We start from the raw sequence: 21,090 nt of genomic DNA, 5'->3' as shown, positions 1-21,090 counted from the left end.
TAAGATGAAAATGAGACAAGGCTATTCACCTGTGGTGTCATGCTTAATGTCTTGTCAAATCCAACACCCAATATTTTTATTTTGCCTTTTGTAGAGATGCTGTGATTAGCAATGCAGAATGGATCATATTCTGCATTAAGGTTCAATAATCCGGGCCTGGAAACTACGATCATAAAATCGTGATTCAAGGCCAACCCACTCATGTCCACTCACTCTTGTATGAGTTTATAAGTATCTTTTACCATTTGGAATCCTTCTCATAATTGCCCGATAAAGGGATGAGATATTGAGAATCGTCGGTATAGTTAGAAAAACATATCCTTTTTTGCTCAAGTAATTGAAAAAGTGTAGCCGTAATTATGTTGTACAAAACGGGAGAGAAGGATGCCCCCTGTGGGATGCCATAGCAAAGAGGGGCAGGAAAGGCCTTGGCTTGCTTGCTGCATTCCCGCATTGTTCTGTTGCCTAAAAAGGACTGCATCTACTCCATCGCTTGATCACTGAAGTTAGCCATCTCCTGTAATCTGGCTTTCCCTTCATTAATGTTCAACATCATATTGGATTTAAATTCCAATAGTTCTGATTCCGTGCCATAGCCTGGTCTGAAGCCTGACTGACCCCCATTCAAAATTGGATGGTCTTTTAAGTGGCTGAGTATTTGTTCATAGGCCACTCTGTCCAATATTTTGAACAGAAATGGCGTGTTGGATATAGGTCGATAATTAGTGGCAACTTTAGGATCCTGCCCTTGTTTTTTTTAGCAACAGTGTAATCCAGGCACCCTTCAGTCTAGTGGGAACCAATCCTTCTTTAAAGGATGCATGGACTATTTTGGTTCTAGAGCTGATCAATAGCTATGAACAGGCCTTGATAGCTGAGGCTGGGAAGATGACACCTTTGCATGAGGATGGTTTAAGTTTAGCCAGGATAATACAAAGTTCCTCTTCCGTTATTCTTTTTTTTGCCAAAATCTTTTTATTGAAATATTGATTAAACATTAAATTCATCAAATATCACTGCAAATGGTGACATAATTAATCTCCAGAGCCATGAATCAACAATTCAGCATCTTTTGCAATTCATATTGCAACATCAATTAATCTCTCAAACAATGCATCAACATTTCATTTTAACATCTTTGGAATTCATCTAGTAAATATAAGCATCCTCTGGGAATAGGATAGTTTAGCTTAACATCCTGTAGCACTCTTAACTAAGGAAAAGCGGGAGAAGAAGGGAGAAGGAGAAAAAAAAAAAAGGAGAACCTCACCAAAGTTACCAACAGTCCACCGCGTAGCCCTATGAGGAGCTGTATCACCCCCACTACCAGATTTCAGTCTAATGGGTACTTCCACATCATAACAGAGGTTGAGGGAAATTTTGTAGGGAGTCTAAAGCAGACCCTCAAGTAAAGGGCTTAACCCTTGAGTGATAAACAATCAAGCTTATGACTCCAAAGTACCGCTTACTTATCGGGAAGGGAAGAACTAGCTCCTGTCCACATACTTCAGCCAACACTCAGAGTGAATACAGCATTGCTACTTTGTGTAGAAAAAATACATATTTTAATTTGCATTATACAATAATATACACCACATTTGTCATGTAAAATAATTAACACAAGTACTTTGAACAAGTGTAATTAAGAGGCTAGTGTGATACTAGACAAAAAATTCACTTCAATAGTTAATGGGTACTTCCACCATGTCAATAGAGTGTCAGGGCTGGAAAAGGTACTTAACCAGTCTAGGCTGAAAAAACATCTGTTCTTTCTGCAACGTGATCCAAAAATGGGCCCCAGATGCATGAGAATTTGGGCGTTTGGCCTTCTATCGCTGCTGTTAGTTTGTCCAGTCCAAGAAGTTCCCAAATCTTTACCCACCAGTATGCTATGTAGGGACCCTCCATTTCCTTCCAAAATCGAGCTTGTGTAAGGCGGGCCGCCATAAGTAATTGGGTAATCAGGCGAGCATTAGGGCCAGAGCGTGGGTAAGACCCATCATCTGGTGTGTCGCCTAACAGCATTACTAAGGGGTCCATGGGGAGCACGATTCCACATATGTCCATGATCTTTGACCTAATCTCCAACCATTAGGTTTGGATGACAGGACAGTGCCACCACAAGTGACCCAGATCTCCCTTCGCCCCACCAGCACAAATCCGGATATTCTGGGTTTATCGCGTGTAGCCTCTGCGGGGAGTAATACCAACGATAGCAGATCTTAAGTGCACATTCACTCACTGCCGTGCATCTAGAGGACCTATGTGCTCTATCCCAGATTCTTTGCCATGACTCCGGGGGTACCTCAATTCCTAGTTCTCTCTCCCATGCCAACATGTAAGGGAGTTTCTGGTCTTCTCGGACATTTTCCAGGAGGCGATAGCAAGTTGCCACTCTGTGTGAGGATTGGCCTTCCGAGACCGTTAACTCTAGGCCTGAAGGGGGCCTAGTGGCAGCCCTTTTGGTGGTCAGATTGGTGATCCAATGCCATAATTGTATATATCTAAATCTCTCAGTCTCCGGGAGGTTAAATTTCTCCTTGCATTGGGCGAAGGTCAGTGGGCCATTGTCAGCATAGAGTTCCTGCAGTCTCAGGGGTCCTTCTCTTGACCAGTTCTGGTAGGAGTTGGCCTGGAGCCCAGGGGTGAAGGCTGGATTCTGCGTGATTGGGGAGAGGGGTCCTAATCCTGTGGGGAATCCCCTGAACTTGCAATGTCTGTCCCAACAATGAAGAGTCGACCCCGTAGTCGGAAGGAGGGGCTTCTGAGAGGCACGGGAGATGGGAGAGGGGAGCCCCAGAAAACAGCTGCTCGATGTCCTGCCACGGGGGGGGGGGTCAACTGGGTTAGTCCAGCTCAAGATAGGGGCAATTTGGGTTGCTCAATAATATCTTAAGGTGGAGGGGAGCCCAAGGCCTCCTAGCTGCCTGCCCCAAGTGAGAATCATACGCTGAATTCTAGGTTTTTTCCGCTGCCAGATAAAGCGACTTATCTCTTTCTGCAAGTCTAGTAAGTCTCGCTCTGGAATAAGAACAGGAAGCGCCTGCAACGTTTAAAGGAGCCTAGGGAGCAAGGTCATTTTAACTGCGGTTATGCGCCCCAGCCATGATATCTCTTGAAGGGCCCACTTCTGTAAAGATTCCTTGGCAACTTTTAGCAAAGGGTGGGATGTTGGTTTTCACTAGGCCCGAATAGGTCAGGTCAGGTGCACTCCAAGATACATAATTTTGGAATTTTCACAGCTAAGGGAGTAGGTGTTCTGCAAGGCGTTTAGCACATGTGGTGATTCAGACAGTCAGGCCAATCGATTTTGACATATTTATCATGAATCCCGAAATCACAGCAAATCGGTCAAGCAGACCCATAAGCGGGGGGACCAAAGCCCGGGCCTCCTTTAGGAAACTGAGCACATCGTCTGCATAAAGTGCAACTTTGTGACACTGGTCTCCCACCTCGAACCCCTGAATTTCTGGGTGCAGGTGGATATGTTGGGCTAAGGGTTCCATCGCTAGTGCAAAGACCAGTGGTGATAGGGGACACCCTTGCCTGGTCCCCCTACCAAGGGGTATCTGGGGTGTCCACCGAGAGTTGACTCGTATTCGGGTGGAGGGGATCCGGAAGTTCGATAGGACCAATTTAGAAAATTGTGGGCCAAAGCCCTTCAGGACTAATTGCAAATACTCCAAAGACATGCAATCAAATGCCCTATGGGCGTCTAAGGATAGCAGCGAGAGGGGACCTGGAACAGAGGGGGCCAGAGCTATCGGGTCTATTGCTCTGCGAATGTTGTCGTGAGCAGACCGACCCTGGATAAAGCCTGTCTGGTCTCTATCTATTACTGTAGGCAAAACCTCCCCCAATCGCCGCAATGTGATCTTGCTAAACAGCTTAGCCTCCATATTGAGCAAGGCTATGGGGCGGTAGGATGAGCATTCTGCCGGGTCCTTCCCTGGCTTTAAAATTAGGGTTGTATTCGAATATGCCATGGACTGTGTAACAGTACCTGTGTCCCAGCATACATTAAACAGCTTTGTGAGATGCGGTGTGAGCTCCTTACAGAAGGTTATTTGTGAAGCCGTCTGGGCCAGGAACCTTGCCAATAGGGAGTGATTTGATAGCTAATTCAACTTCCTCAACGGATACTGGATCTTCTAAGGGCTCTTGTAAAGATTGTGGCAGGTCTGCCGTGGTTATGAAATCCCTGGTGGATTTTGAGTCCCCCCCTGTGCGGGGCCGCGTGTTCCCTGAAGAATTTCTCAACAATATGGCATTTGCCCTCTTCAGAGGAGGTGCTCTTGCCTTTCTTATCCCCCAGGAAGTCTATCCTATTTTGCCGTGTCCGTTTCCCTAGCTTGGCTGCTAGTAGTTTATTAGCCTTGTTTCTCTTAGTATAAAAAAATTGCTTGGTACGCATCATGCAGTAGGCCGTCCTCTCCATATGGTGTGCCTCAAACACTTTCTTAGCCATTCGCAGGTCCCTCAATGAGCACTGTGAGGGTTTCTTCTTGTTTGCCTCCTCTAGTCTATGGACTTTTCCCTCCAGATGTTCTTGAAGTAATCTCCTGGCCCTCTCCCCGTTGTGCAGCCTGCTCAATGAAGTGTCCTCTAATCACGACTTTGCTTGCCTCCCAGACCGTGCCCCAGCTCACATCGCCAGTGTCGTTCTCTCTGTAGTATAGTTCCATGGATTCTCTAATATGGGCACAGATCACAGGGTCCTCTAGCAGGAAATCATTTAATCTCCAGGGAGGTCTCGTGGGAGGGATAGCTCGGGGAGGGGCTGGGGCGTGATCTGCAAGCACCTCAGGGAGAATATCTACATCTACCACATCTTGGATTAGCGAATCTGAGTTAAGAAACATATCCAATCTTGAGAATCCGCCATGAACAGCTGAGAAATGAGTGTAGTTCCTCTCATCTTGATGGCAGTACCTCCATACTTCAATCAAAGAGTGTTCTTTCAGCAGAGAGGTAAGAGTCCTGAAGTTGTTCCTGTTATTTAATGTTGGTGGGAGCGTCTTGTCAACCAGGGGGTTAATCACTGCATTAAAATCCCCACCCAAGATCACTTCCCCCTCTGCCTGACCAAGTAAGGCTTTCGACAATTTCATAAAAAACAGGTCTTGTTTAGTGTTTGGGGCGTATATAGAAACCAGTGTGATTTTACGGTCATCTAGCATGGCGTTGACCAGCAGGAACCTCCCCTCCTCATCCTGTACCACTCCCAAGGTCTTAAGGGAAATCCCCTTGCGGACCAGGATGGCAACCCCTCCTTTCTTCAGTCCACTTGAGGCAAAGAATTTAGTGGGGTAGAGCCCATCATTAAGGTGGAATTCATCTGCCGGTCGTAAATGGGTCTCCTGAAGAAATAGAAATTATGCATCTAAGGACCCTAGTCTATGAAAGAGTGCCTTACGTTTCAGGGGGGAGTTCAGGCCTTGCACATTAAGGGAGATACACCTAAAACTCGGGGTTGCCATAGTACAGTCGCTCAGGTTTTCACTTTAAGTAAGCCCACCTAAGGGGTCAGGGGCAGGATACCCAGTCAGGCAAATCAATGCAATGTAACCTCTAAAAGGTCTTAGGCGAGTGGAAAAATAACACCAACTTAATGGCTTCAGGATAAACTCAAGAAAATAATCAAGGTAATAACAGACAAAACAAAATAACCAAGCTACTTTCATCAAGGATTGTGCTATTCCCATACCCAGAGTCAACTTTAACCAGCTATGAAGTATGTCGGGCGCCATCCACTCAGGCGCCCAAGCCGGTTAATATACGGAAATTTCCATTGCCCTTAAGTAAAGCCAAACAAAGTATTCAAGAGCGGTGGGGAGCTGCATAATTTACAAATGTATGTTGAGATAATCCATTCTCCCCTGGTCTCTCGACACAAGGTTGAAGATAGGGCGCCCCTGGGTGCGTCCAAGGAGAGAGAAAGGAACGGCATATTCAGAGGCCCATGATTTCCAGCACGGCCACAGAGAATCTGCTTTGCCAAGAAGCGTCGGGGGCCTGGCAGAGACCCGCGAGGTGGCCGTATCTTCTCATTGAGGGTCATTAATATCCAATGCAGTCAGGTAGCCGCCCAACCCTCCCCCTCCCCCGGACTCAGGGCCGATGTCTCCTCTGGGATTGTGGTCGTTTTCTCTAGGCCGAGTTCCTGGTGCTGATTCGCTGCAGATTGGGGCCGACACTGGGCTTTCCCTTGTCCGGTTTTCGGCAAGGGGTGTGGAGTAGTCCCATTCATGCTCTGAGCGTGCAGGTTCAGATCACCATTATCAGACGCCTCCAACATCAGGCTTCTCGCTTCTTCTTCAGAGTAAATTACATAATGTTGATTATGGAAGTCAAAGATCAGCTTGCATGGAAACCCCCAGCGATAGCGGATCTTCCGGGCCCTTAGCCAAGATGTTACTCTCTGCAGTCGTCGTCTGCACAACAGAGTGTAGGGGGCCAGATCCTGGAAGAGTTGTACCGTCGTGGCTTGGAATCGTATAAAAATCTGAATTCCTGGCTGCCGCCATGAGCTCTTCTTTCTGGCGAAAAAAGTGTACCCGAGTGAGCACATCTGGTATTAGATTCTTTTTAAGTTGGGCTGAAGAGTACACCCCGTGGGTTCTATCAAGCTGTAGTTCTTCAATTGGCGAGAGGTTGAGAAGGGATCTGAACAGTGACTCTACATATTCAGCTAGATCCTGGTCGGGGACCTGTCAGGGGACACCACGGAGGTGCACATTATTCCGTCTTGACCTGTTTTCCAAGTCGGCCTGCTTTGCCCATATATCCTAGAGCTGCTCCTCAATGGCCTTCACCCTTTCTGCTAGGACCTCGTTGTTATGGGATTGTTCACAAGATGCGTTTTCCAGGTTGTTAACCCTGGACTCTAACCCCCTCCAACCCCCCCCCCCCCCAAGGTGGGAGGTGAGGTCTGCAAGGGACTGGGCAAAGAGTCCTTAGAGGTCTTGATCTCTTCTTTAATCTCTTGGGTAATGTCCCGTTTAAAGGATCTGAGCATCCCCCCCCCCAGTTCCTCTTTGGACATCCCCACGTTTGGGGCCAGTTTTGGAGATGGAGCCGGGTGAACCTCAGCTGTGACCGTGCGTGTGGGGGGTGGGTCCACAGGCTGTGGCGCCAGATAGGCCTGTATGCCGTGCCCCTTCTTTTTTACCGCTGTTTTGGGCATCCCTTGGGGAGATTGCAGGGGTCACCTACTTATAGTCCCAGTGCCGCTGGAGGAACGTGAGGCGGCAGATATGCAGGGTCAGCCTCTTATGTTTTGATATAAAGTGATCAATTGGGCCCTGCAAAGGATGAAAGGCCTCACGCTATGTTATTGCAAGAATCTTGTTTCAGGCCCTTGGGAGATCCCTCTGGGTTTCTTCAGTGTTGAGAATACTCGCTTGGTGGGAGAAGGAGGAGTTCCCGTTCCCTGCCCCAGAATGCTGCAGCACTCACCAGGGCTCAGCTCCGGGCAGGCTTCCACGTTGCAGATGTCAGCCGTGCATTGAGGGATGCCACTCCTCCTTCGCGGTATCTCCGCACCTCTACACCAAGCTCCAGCCTGGTGAGCAGAAGGCTCGGGTGTTCCCGCTCCAGGACAGGTCGGTGTCCGTGAAGGCCCAGCCGGCCCCCCCGGCCTCTATGCGGGCCCCAGCTTGTGGGGGGAAGTTATCCCGCTCGGGCCCGCCGGATCCCTAGAGATCCAGCATTTATCATAAGCGCCGCCCCGAGCAGGCTCCCAGGCCTTCACTCGTCCTGACTCTCCAGTGTCTCCGCGGGTCCAGCACCCCAACTCCAGCTGTCCCAGCAGAAGGACCGCCCTGCCTCCAGACAAACCGCTGTGAGGCCTTCCCTTGCGGCGCCGCTCCTCCCCCTCTCCGAGGCTCTCTGACAGTGGGCTCACCCGGCCCAGCCAAGTCTCGGCAATCCCACGAGGATCTCGGCGGGAGCAGTCGGAAGCTCTCCTCCGTGCTGCCCCTCCGGATATTTAAGCCGAGGGAGTCCCGGCGCTGGCGCGGTGGGGCCAGCGATCACTCCTCTCAGCAGCTGCTCCGGATGGCGCGCGCCGCCATTTTCCTCTCTGTCGCCGCCGGAGTTCACTATCAAATAAAATGCTCCCCAGAATCGCTGCTACATTAGTACTTCTTCAGAATCACCCAGAGGGTGAAATCAGGCTGGAATTTCCGGCGTAAAAGTGATAGAATTGCATGGCTTGGGCACCTTGAAGCAGAGCTCAACACAGCTGCATGGTGTGCTGCCTAGCCACGCCCCCTCCTCTTCCGTACATGAGTATCTTCTTTCAAAATGCCATTGTTAGGTTTAGGGAGGCCACAAGTTTTTGCTTTTTTAATATTGCCTTTAATCTTGTCCAGAATAGCCTTTTGGGTGTGAACACACCACTCCTGATCTTTACAGATGGTTTTTGGAATTTAACCTCTGGTTTCTACAATTCCTTCAAAATAGTGAAAGTCTCTTTGGCGTTCCTCTATACGTGACTCATAAGAGTCTTTCTTGGCTTTAATGATAGCCAATGCAAATTTCCTGGCAGACTGCTGATAGGATAACTTATCCTCCTCAGTTTTAGACTGTTTCCATCGCTAGAAGTCTTTTCTTTTACCCACTCTTAACTTATAATTCATCGGAAAACCAAGTGTTATTGAGGTGGCTAATCCCCTCCCTGCTTTTGAGGGGCGCTAAAGTATTGGTTGCATTGTCAAGCGCATCTAGCAGGGAGTTGGTAAAGTTTTCAACATTATCGGGAAACAAAGGGTCCTTCTAAAACAGAGGTGAGATCCACTCCTTTACCGAATCAGGATTAAGCCTCTTCAAATTTCTTGACACTGCAATTTAGTTTGGCTGTGCACTTCTTTCAGGCAGATTCAAGACAGATGGTAAATTCAATAGAAGGATGATCAGACCAAGGGCATTTGGAGATATAAGGCTTACTTATGTTCATATTAAATGAAAAGACCCAATAGAATATGTTACCTTTACTATGAGTAGGTCTACTGATATTTGTATTTTATTGAATTTATATAGCACTTTAATCCAAAGCGCTTTACAAGAGGAACAGGCAAAATACCACAAGCATTACATAATAAATTAATCAAAACCTGAAAACAGTACAAGGAACAATTTACATTATTGATAAGGTTAAGCGTGAGTGGAGAGGGTAGTGGTAGTAGTAGCAGAAGTAAGAGAGGAAGCAAATGCTGATCAAGAGGTGAGTGGAAGAGAAGAATTTGAGAATTCCTTAAAGTGAGGTAGGATGGAGAAGAGCTGAAGGTGAGGGGGTATTAAAGTGAAAGAGGGAGTAGAAGGTGTGGGTAGAGGTAGGAGCAGCAGTAAGAGAGTAAAAAGTGTTATGGAGGTGAATGAAAGAGATAGGATTTTAGAGAAGTGCGGAACATAGGGTAGGAGGGAGCAGAGCGGATGGAGAGGGGGAGGCAGTTCCAGTGCCCCTTGTAGCAATAAACCTAACAAGTTCACCAGCTGCTGGGTCTTTAGGATTATCCTTCCAAAGATTCAAGTCACCCATTATGATCCATTTGGCAGCACCCTTAAGTTGTGCCAGGACCATACTATTCAAATGCGAGAAAAGGATCTATGTGATTATTGCGACGGTCAAAACTGAATGAATTTTTAAACCCCTTTACACCACATATATATGCGAGGGGAGAGCCCCAACAGCCCCGCAGTCCCCCCCATATTAATATTATATTCTATACCCCCCCACATATATATGTGGTGTAAGGGGGGGGACCAAAAAATAAAGTCAGCATTTTCGGCCGTCGTAATTGTGAGGGCAACATTTTGGGACAAAATCTGGCATGGCGGAAGTAGGGCGATATATCACGTTGTATTCAGTGTGGTGGCTGCATCTGTTCTAACTTTAAAGCAAAGTGTTGCGCAGCCACTAAGGTCTTGCACCTCCGATTTCCATTTATCTCAATTATTTTTAAAGATAATTGAAACCACACCACCCCCCACCCTCTTGATTCTCCCTATTAACACACAAAATAGAGTATACCTTATGGGTAGCTAACATCAGTGAATGGCCAGTTGCTTCTTGAAGCCATGTCTCTGTCAGGGCACAAATGTCTATATCATGAGCCAAAATATACTCTGCTATTTCTACGGAATGTTTAACCAGAGATCTGGTATTAAGTAGCAGTGTTCTTATACAAATAGGGGACATTCCGTTTTTGTTGATACCCTGACTCACTCACCGATGGGTTTCTCTGAAGGATCGCTGATAATTGCAGGAGATTTTAACTGCATCGCAGACCCCCCTCAAAGACAAAACACTCCCTCCAACAAGTGTGGACAAGAGTAATTTCCTGATCATAACGAAACTCCTGAGGGATCTATCAGTGATTGAGAACTGGAGATTGTTTTCACGCATTTGTGGGGGGGGGGGGGAGAAGCGAGTATATATTTTATTCTCCAGTACATAAGGGATTCTCAAGATTAGACATGATAATAGTCTCCTGGGATCTCATCCCTTTGGTTAGTCTGAGCAACATCCTCCTGAGAGTGCTGTCGGATCACGCTTCCCCCTATGGAGGAAACAATGGCGCTTTAATGACTCTCTGCTGAAAGATGTTGCCACGAGAACCCACATTACAGATACACTGACTAACGATTTCACGGAAAATGGCATGGATGGGATGGACCCTGGGTTATTATGGGATGCAGGGAAATCAGTCCTCCGTGGGGCTATTATTAGTCAGGCAATCTCATATACAAGTGCTCACAAAGCCAAAAGGAATAGCACAAGAAAGAGGTCGCACGCTTAGAGAACTTTAATTAAAATTGCAAATTTGAGGCGGTCCCTGAGAGAATTGCGGGCGGCCCAGAAAGTATAAGAGACCCACTTGACGGACAATGCAGCGTAGGCCATACTCAACATGAGGCAATACTATAATGCCAAGAGTAACAAGGCTAATAGGCTCCTAGTGGCTAAGCTCTGCTGTCGCAATCCCGCCACAATTACATACATGCCATAAGAGCGAGAGCGAGAATCCTCTCTGTGGGGAAGACGGCGTGGAGGGCAGATGGACATTTCTAGAAGGTCCGGGTACCACGCTCTCCTGGTCCAATCCGGAGCAATGAGGATCATGTGGGATCCGAACCGCCGCAACCTACTTAGCACCTGAGGAATGACGGGGACCGGAGGAAACGAGTACAGAAGTGGGAATGTCCAATCCACAACAAATTAGTCCCCTAAGGCTTCTCTCAGAGCAAATTCCCTTTTGCAAAATCTCTCGCACTTCCGGTTGGCACCGGTCGCGAACAGATCCACTTGAGTGGTTCCCCAAAGGGCGAAGATCCCCAGAAGGACTTCCTGAGCCAACTCCCACTCATGGGAGACTGTGCTCTGCATTCTCAGAGAGTCTGCCGCCACATTCTCCTCTCATATTCCTTGCTGTATCGCCCAGAACCAGAGCTGCATCGCCTCTCTTCACAGCGGGAGTGCCCTACCACCCCCTTTTTTGTTGAGGTAATGCATGGCCACCGTGTTGTCCGTCATGATCAGGACACTCTTCCCCCGCACAGATGGCAGAAAAGCCTTCAGGGCCAGCCTGAGGGCCCTCAGCTCCAACAGGTTGATGTGCAGTTTGGACTCCGACGGAGACCAACGACCGCTGGCGGTCGGTTCGTTGGCATGAGCTCCCTATCCTGTCAGGGAAGCGTCCGTCACCACCGTCTCCTCCGACCACGGTTGCTCCCCTTTCATCAGATTCCCTTTACTGGCCCACCACAGAAGATCCTGCGCAACCAAGAGTGGAATCTGAACGGGATCCGACATCTTGCCTGAGAATTGCAACCACTGCATCTTGAAAACCCATTGAAGGGATCTCCTCTTCAGTTTGGCCTCTGGCACCAGAAAAATGCAGGATGCCATGAGGCGGAGCAACCTTAAGAATTCGAAAGCCGGAAGACTCTGGGCACGTTGAAATTAGTTGACCATCTGTACAATGTGATGAGCCCTCACCTTGGGGGGCGAGCACTTCCAAGGACGTTTCCAATACAGCCCGATGTACTGGCGCTTTTGGGAATGTGTCATATGCCACTTCTTGAAATTGAGGGAGAAGCCCAGCTTGTGAAGGGAGCAGCAGGTGAGGCTGAGATGATCCAAAGCGGATCAAACAGTCGTCCAGGTAGGGGTAACCGTGAACCACCACTCGCCTGAGATACGCTGCCACCACCACCATTAGCTTGGTGAAGACCCTCGGCGGAGGTCAATCCGAATGGCAGGACCCGAAACTGAAAGTGTGACTTGCCAGCCGCAAACCTCAGGTATTTTCTGTGTTTCGGATGAATCGGCACATGAAAATAAGCATCCTGTAGGTCCAGAGACACCAACCAATCCTGAAGTCGAAGGACCTGAAGCACCTGAGAAAGAGTGACCATCTTGAACTTGTCCTTCCTGAGGAACTTGTTCAACCAACACAAGTCCAAGATAGGTCTCAGTCCCCGTCTTTCGTTGTAATCAAAAAATAAGGGGAATACCATCCCTTGTTCCTCTCCGCCACAGGCACTAGTTCTATAGCGCCTTTCTCCAGCAGGCTTAAGATTTCCTGCACAAGGAGCAGATCTGGAAGCTTCAAAGAGATTCCCAGATGGATTGTCATGAGGGCGCTTTAGGAAGGGGAGGCAGTAGCCGTAGGCCATTGAATCCAGGACCCACGCATCCTATGTAATAGCCCGCCATTCTTCGAGATGCTAAGAGAGTCTGCCCCCAACCGGCGAACAATGCAACATGGCCTCATAGCTGTTTTGGATCGGCTGTGACAGCTGCCCGAGAGGCTTTGGCACCTCCATTTCCCCGTCCACCATGGGTACCTTTTCGATGGCCCCTTTGAATAGCGGCTCCTCTCGTTCGGCCAAAAGAGGAGTAGTAACGAAAGGAACTCCCCCCTCCTCTGTTGTCCCATAGGATGAAAAGGCAGAGATTGACTCACAGCTGCGCCCAAAGATTTAGCAGCAGCTTTGGAGGTCTGCAACCTCTCAAGGCTCTCGTCAGCCTTGCTGCCAAACAAATGAGAGCCATCAAAGGGCATGTTCAGAAGACAGGCTTGCACATCCAGAGCAAAACCCGACTTCCGCAACCACGCAAACCTGTGTATCACGGTGCTCGCAGACATGGACCGGCTAACACTATCAGCCGTGTCCAACCCAGAATGAAGGGATTCACACATTGCATCCTTGTCATCCTGCACAAGAGCAAGGAACCCATCCCTTTCTTCCCCCACGGGGATATGCTCAGCCGCTAGAGAGACAATTCCACAGAGTGTGTGAAAACCTTGCCAAGGCACAAGTGGAGTTGGCCGACTTCAGTGCCATACACCCAGCAGAAAATACCTTGCGTGCCCAACCATCGAAGTGATTGTCATCCCTATCAGGAGGGATGTTAGGGTACACCGCCTGCATCGAGGTGGCTGTAGCCGCCTGAACCACCAAACTCTCCGGAGTGGGGTGAGTCGATAGGTAGCTGGGGTCGCTACTTGATGGGTGGCTTTTCTTAGTTAACGACTTGTTGACCGCCGGAAGAGCCTCCGGGGTCTGCCAAGTAGCCGCCACCCTTTTTTGCAATGCCAAGTGAAACGGCAACACTGGGTCAGTGGACGGACTCTGATCCAAAATATTTTATAGTGACATTTTCGAAATGCCATTTTGTCGACACAAAAATGCCCAATTTTTTTTTTATTTCGAATGTTTTATTTTCATTCAAAAAAACATTTTTTTTTTATTGACACTTTTTTTTACTAACGAAACAAAATAATACAGTCGGAATTTTTTTTCCCGGCTTTTTGTGTTCACACAAAATGGAATGTCGAAAATGTGTTTTTTTCGAAAATATAACTGGATACCTCCAAAATATCAGTCAGGTCCATCCTGATCAAATGCAACTGGAGGACCACCAGAGTGTCATGCCCCGTGCCGTCTTGCCTATGACCCATAGGAAGACTTGGAAGTTGCCCTGGCGCCTTGCGCAACGCCATTACAGAATAAACTACGTCTCCCAGCATTCCGGGAAAAAGAGGTCACGTGATTTGCCAGTAACGTCGGCGTCCCTCTGCATCATTATATGCAGCTCTGGGACACCGCTCGAGTGCTCCTTAACGAGTGTTTTCAAGTTGTTAAGTCACATTTTTGTTACTCTGCTTTCCTGTTAACCGCTTTTGGCTACATTTTTGTGGATTACCCTCCCCTTCTACTGCTTACCTGGTTACCGGAACTCGGCGCTTCCAACGGACTGTGTTTTCGCCTACTCCTAGATTGGAATGTCATTTCTTCCTCGAACTTATCAGCCGAACACTGCGGGGCTCTGCTGTATGTTGCAACTCGCCGCACACTCTCTGGGAGTACAGCCTGCAGTGTTCGGAGACTCCGGTTTTGCTAACCGCATGCAAACCTTTTCTCCTAAGGTTTCTTTTCCCTTTACTGCTGGTATCTGTTTTGGGAAACGCTGCACAGTTTTCAATTCCTTCATCCCCACTAAGCAACTTTTCTTCCAAGTGACATTGGGACGCTCTGCTAACTCGTTACTTGGTCACTTCCTGGATTTCACATTACTGTGCTTTTGAAACACTCTGCTGAGGAGTCCTGACTTTCACATAAGGACACTCCTTTGGGATTTCTTTTTGGGACGCTCTCCTGTTTACCTGGGATTATGAACACTGGCCAGTTAGTCGCGCCCTTGTGCTGCCCGGATTAGCTAGTTTGAGACTTTTGGCTTTTCTGGGAACTGTGGAACACTCGCCCATTTGCTGCATCCTTCACTTCTGGAATTCAGTAGGTTTCCCGTTCTTTTCTCCATCGCTGCAGGTAAGAGTGGGGTTGCCGAGGGTGGTGCAGCTGGGAGACACTGGTTGAAACCTATATTAAGGTATTTGTACTTTTGTGTTTTTTCCTTAGCTCTGTTGCTGCTCCTGACTTTTCACCCAAAAGCTTGGCCTGTCAGGTGTTTCTAGTCCTGCAAGCTGTGATCTTGGGTGGAAGGTTTATTTTGTCATCGGTCTACTGTCGATACTCCTACTTCTTTATCCGAAGATAGTTCAGTAGCGATTCCTCTACTAGATCACGACACCGAGATACTCAGTAACTCTAGACATCAACCTCCTATAGGAGGATTCAGCATGAGCCCCAGGCTCTGGCCTACCAAACTCCACCTCAGGAGATGTGTCAAGGCCACTTGCATCATGTAATGACTGACGCAACTCCTCCAACTGACTGTCTTCAGAAAAGACCATGCCAGGAGCCTCATGAGTTTCAACAGGCTCAAACTCCATATCTGACCTCTCCTCATCCTCAAATATCCTGCAGAGAATGAAAGAACTCCTTCCTCAGGACAGAAGCAGCCTGGGAGTTCACAACAAGCCTCACAGTCTTGGATAAAGCCTTTCTCGGAGGATCCATGGTACCAGGGGCCTCCACCGGCAAATTCTGGCCAAATTGCCCCAAAGGTGCCGATGGCTTCAGTGTCGACAATGGTGCCAAAGGCTCGATTGAAGGCAAAGCTCTGACAGCTGCACTCAACGGACACAGCGCTGACAGGGTCGATGCCGACCTCCAGCCCTTTCCAGATTTCTGCGGTTTCGCTCGGGGCTGAAGACCGAGACCTTGATAGGGCACTTCTCTGGCGATCCACCGGAGCCTTGTCCGAACGGGACCTCGACGGTTCCCGATGTTTACCGCGCTGAGTGCCCGGGCCGGAAGTTGCACGAGCATCAGACCGAGACTGTTCCCTGCCGGCTTCTTCCGAAGGCACGGACGGAACTGTGTCCTGGGATTGAAAAATCGCAAGCATATGCTCCCTGAATGCCTCCCATTCCTCAGGAGTCGAGGATTTAGTGGGTCAAGCCACTTTTCTCGCAGAGCCATCATCCAACGAGGATGGGGAAGGCGACTGGTGACGCCACTTCCAAGAGTGCCGAGACGAGGACGACGAGTGGCGGGACCCACCCTGGGATCGAGATCCCCGGGACTCCCGACGAGGAGAGTCACCCCTCGAATCATTGGTGGAAATACCCATAGCTTTTTGGGATTTCCGAGGTTTAGAAACCCGACCTACCTGTAACTTCCCCTTGCGCTGCCGCAAGGCCTTGGCAGTCAACGACTGGCACTTCGAGCAGTCGTCGGTATCATGACTTTCGCCCAGACACCACAAGCAGATGCGGTGCAGGTCCGTAATCGACGTTTTGGATTAACAGTCCTGGCATTTCTTAAACCCAGACTGCGGAGTCGGAGGGGTAGAAGATGAAGACATTTTCTTTTTAAGCGTGCCGAGTTCTCGAAGCAAACACGTTTGCAGAAAAACAGAACTGAGGCTATGGGCTCCCTATTTCTAACATCCGATGACGTCACCCTCAACGGAGGCCTTCGAGGGACATCGACCCGACGCCGGACGCCCTCTGCCGAAAAAAATTCCGAAGCAGTACAGCTGTGGACATTACATGTCAAAGATGTGGAATACGTTGGAGGACACAATCCATTCAAAATGGAAATTACTGAACTTGGGGTACAGAGGCCATCCAAAACCTATCATCAGGAAAGGTTTCCTGGCCCGGATTGTTTTGCAGCCCAATTTTACAAGATGTTCACACAGTTATTATCCCTGCACAGGTATTCAATAGCTTCATGGGAAGAGTGTCGGTTACAGAATCAATGTCAGAGTCTAGGACAGTATTTCTCCCGAAGCTGGGAAAGGATGGGAAGAAATGCTTGGCATATAGGCCAATTGCGCTACTTAACGTAGATGCCAACATCTATTGGAAGGTTATAGCTACCCGAATAACAGGAGTACTACCTGGGCTTATTGATCGAGACCAGATAGGCTTCAAAATGGAGCAGGGGCTCATGATAATAATCGGGCGGGTAGTAGACCTTATTGCAGCTAAGGAAGAAATACCAGAACGCTTTGTGGTCTTGTCCTTGGATCCGCACAAGGCATTTGACAGTATGGATTGGGAATATTTGGAAGCAGCTTTGGGGAGTTCTAATTTTTGCCCGATCATGCCTCGATATATCATGGCTATGTATAAATCTCCCAAAACTAAAATTAAAATGAATGGTAATTGATTTTGTCTCATACTTTCCTGCTGGATGCTGGAAAGAGGGACGAGGAAAGGCAGCTCACTTTCACACATCTTTGCCCTAGCCATGGAGCCCGTGGCGCAGCAGATCTGTTGTAATACAAGGGCGTCACATTTCGGGGGGATACCCATAAAACAGCGTTACATGCAGATGTGATTTGCTTTCTTGCAGATCCAATTGTCTCACTACTGGTATTAATGAACACGCAAGACAAAGTTTGGGGAGGTCTCTGGGTTCAGTCTCAATCAAGATACATCGTTGGGCTTCAATATCTCAGAAACACAGACGAACCTGAGGTCACTCCATGAGATTTCATCCTTCAAATGGGTGGAAGATAGGATAACATACCTGGGAGTCAAAATAACACCCTCATAGGATACTTTGCAGGGTACAAATATTCCTAACCTACCGAGAGAACTAAAGAACAACTGTCGCGTTGGGACCAACAAGAGATCTTGTGGCTGAGTAGGATGCAAGCAGTGAAGATGACCCTGCTCCCACGCCTTTTATATGTGTTCCAAGCACTACTCATAAATCTGATCTAGGGATCTGGAGGAGCTCCAGAAACTGATCACTAAATTTGAATGGTCGGGCAAACGCCCTAAGGTGTTGAGAAAAGTCACAATGTGGTCTCCGAACATGGGAGTGTTGGGCGTTCCGTCGGTTAGATGATACTTTCTGGTAACGCAATTGGCCCCGCTATTAAACTAGCTGACAGAAATGAGGTCCCCAAAATGGAAAATGATCGAACTCGTCCCCCCTTGCATGTACTCCCTTTTACAGCTAGCGGACAGGCAGAGACAATACTGCAAACAGCATGCCCACTGAAACACTGGGACAGGGCAACTCACCTCCTTCGGCCTGAGCCCACTCTCTCCACTTACTGCTAACCCAGATTTGTTGCCTGGGATGAAGAAACAGGCCTTTGCAAACTGGGAGAAAGCTCTCCTCCGAAGCTAGGGGATTTGCAGAATGCAAGGAGGAATTTAGACTCTCCGAAACGGAGCGATATACACACATGTGAGACACTGGATCACAAACTTCACAGTCAGAAGAACAGGTAAAAAGACCCCCTATAGGGCTTGAACTCACAGTGCAGGTAGGCAGGACATGTGGGAGGATCTCACAGTTATACAAGCTCTTGGAGAGGCCTGATGAATCAGGGAAATTCTTATATATGCTCGAATGAGAAATTAGTCGGGAAATCATAGACAAATCATGGCACAGAACACCTAAAAGCTCTAGGTGAATGCAAATTAAGGCAGGGGCGATTAAGCTGTGCTCTAGGTGGTATCCTACACCGGCAAGGCTCCACAAAATGTTCCCAAATACCTCTGACTGCTGTTAGCTGTGCTGCAACGACAAGGAAGACATGATACACATGTGGTGGAAGTGTCCTATAGTACAGATTTACTGGAATGAGATTAAAGACATCACTGGGACTCAGCTTCCACTATGCCCCTTCTGGGAGACACTCCAGATGATGGCACATTCCCACTATCGGGCTCAAGGGCAACACTTATCATCCACCTATTGCTTGCCCAGAGCACACTTTTGGAAGTCACAGGAGGGCCCCTCCAACCCCCAATATCATATTGGTGGACCAAGGTTTGAGATATTTTAGCCATGGAAAGGATTACAGCATTGGTGACTAGTACTATTCGCAAATCCACCAAGATGTGGACCCGATTCATAGAACATGTAAGGGACAGGGAGGCTACACTACATAGACCCCGGCTTATGGAACGAATTATGCTTTGGTTAACGACCTCCTGTGAGGATATATTTGGGACACGACATGGGGTCTCAGCCTACCTGGAAACGAAGGAGTGTCAGTGGACCCTGACAATATGTTCTCAGGGATAAAGCCATAATGCTGGAACTATACACATGGCATACAGACATAATGCTGGAACTATACACATGGGATAAAGACATAATGCTGGAACTATACACATGTTTTTTTTGTGTGCGTTTTGTTGCCGTTTCGTGGGGGGTGGGGGGGGCTACATTGAAATTGAAATACTGTTATCCATCACTGTCATCATGTTTTGATATATATTTATGTTATGCTGATGGAACTGAAAATAAAACTTAAAAATAAAAATAACAATAAATTAGGCCAGGCAGTGGTCCTTCACATACAGTTCATCGATTAGTCCAGAGAAAGTGAATAATGTATGTAGCCAAGATCACTGTAGTATTGTTAATGGGCTGAGTTTTAAAAACACAATTTGTTCAAACTCCTTAAACAGAATAGGAAAGTACATTTTCAAGTCTGAAAATCAGAAAACTTCAAAACAAACACCTACAAGCGAAGGATAACTCCATATTTGTGTGCAACTAAGTGAATTGCTCCCACCAAGTTTAGCCTTTCTTTAAGAAGGAGGCCAACGTATTCGCAGTTAATTATGTCACAAAACACCCATATCTGTCCAATGTCCCTTTGTATTGTAGCATTACACTGTGGAAGGTCTTTGTGCTTGATGATGTGGTTCAGCGTTACCCAGATGTCCTCCAGTGTTTGGCCATTACAAACATATTCTTCGATTGTCCATCGCGCCCTATAAAATGAATGGAGGTTTAGTCTTTTTAAGGTGTACCTTAACTCCTTTGATAAAGGAATAACACTGTCCTTACAGCTGACACTGGCTACAGAGACACTCCATCGCCTTCTCAATATTGCCTTTTTATTCAGAGGGATATTATCCAAATGAGCATGATTGGCATCCAAGGGGATAGTCTGTGCACGAAGCAATGGTTTCCTTCTATTCAGATTTGGATGAAACTCTAGAAGAAAAACAGTGCAGTCAAAGCTTTGATGTAAATTAAAAGGTTTAGAAGCAGGAAAACACTTCTGTATGCTTTCAACATCCTTGGTGGAAATAATTGGTGGCTGCATCTTCGGCTTTAGGGGAAGTCTGCTTCCTTCAGTGGGACACCAGGGTATAAATATGGGTAATCTTCGAATGGGAAATTCCTGTATTGCCGCTTCAGCGATTTGTTGCACACTTTTTTCATCACCCTGGCCCGGCCGATAATGCACCACCACTTCGAGGCTCATTCTGTGGTTCTTGAGCTGTTCGCTTCAAAGGCACTGCGCTCCATCAGCAACCAATCTTTCCACAGTCTGTGCTTCCCATGTTTGAGCAGAAGGAAACAGGACCTAAAGCAGAAGCATTGTTAGGAACAGGATACACTATCCAGTTGTACTAGTACATTATGAGTGAGTAATCGTTCACTGGATACTAGTGACGTACGTTTCACAAACCAATCTTGTACCCAAATAAAATTACAATTTAAGGCAATTAGTTACAAAAGTTGACCAATTGAAACATGGAATGAAAAATGAGCATCTCCTTCCCCCTCAATTTGTCCGCAACAGACTTTTTTAAAGTGGGACATTTCACTGTGGTACATAATGGGATGTATAGAAGAGTGGGTTAAATTAGGGGACGTGAAAAATGTGGTTAAATATTATAAGTGGACATATGGTGGTATTCTGTAAAATCGAGAAAGCCAAAATAAAGAATGTAAAATTAAAGTTCCCAAAACCGTGTGTATTTGCTTGGAAGCTGTTAGAGGGGTGAGCAAAGGTGGGGGGAGATTAAGAGGTAGTCGCAAGCAATTGGGGGCATGCTCCACAGCCCTGTGAATGCAGCACCTAGCGAGGTATTTGGGTTGAAAACATTCAGGAAAAGTTGATAATTTACATAGAAACCCAATGAAATTAAAAGCAAGGTTGGGGGGAGTATGTTGATAATTTTCTGCCAGGTGCAACTTATTTCAAAGAAACTCAAAGTTTAGACTTTAAAAATTAGGAGGTCAATATTAAGCCATCTTTTACATGGAACCACACAAAAATATTGTTATTACTATAAAGAACGTCCTCAAGGACAAACCAACACTTGAAGACGGTACAAAGGTTTTTACTAAAATGCTTGCGAAGGGGCTTAAGTGCCATGTCCGCCTCTAATCTAGAAA

The 21,090-nt window shown here is 47.4% G+C and overlaps 2 protein-coding genes across 4 annotated transcripts in view; both read right to left on the bottom strand.

Moving 5' to 3' along the window:
* Positions 1-21,090, bottom strand: part of TRAPPC13 (trafficking protein particle complex subunit 13) — a 987,073-nt gene that overhangs the window by 900,326 nt on the left and 65,657 nt on the right. The gene's annotated exons all lie outside the window — the stretch shown is intronic.
* SHLD3 (shieldin complex subunit 3) overlaps positions 950-21,090 on the bottom strand; it is an 85,803-nt gene continuing 65,662 nt past the window's right edge. Inside the window, exon 2 of the mRNA XM_069627361.1 lies at positions 950-20,272. Within this exon, the coding sequence (XP_069483462.1) occupies positions 19,415-20,170 (756 nt within the window). The 5' untranslated portion in view covers positions 20,171-20,272 and the 3' untranslated portion in view covers positions 950-19,414. The remainder of the gene's footprint in view (positions 20,273-21,090) is intronic.

The sequence above is a fragment of the Ambystoma mexicanum genome, chromosome 6p (genome assembly GCF_040938575.1).
Source record: "Ambystoma mexicanum isolate Mex_15411 chromosome 6p, UKY_AmexF1_1, whole genome shotgun sequence".
Taxonomy (NCBI): domain Eukaryota; kingdom Metazoa; phylum Chordata; class Amphibia; order Caudata; family Ambystomatidae; genus Ambystoma; species Ambystoma mexicanum.
Note: the sequence above shows the minus strand (reverse complement) of the source record. Positions and strands in the feature narration are given on the sequence as shown.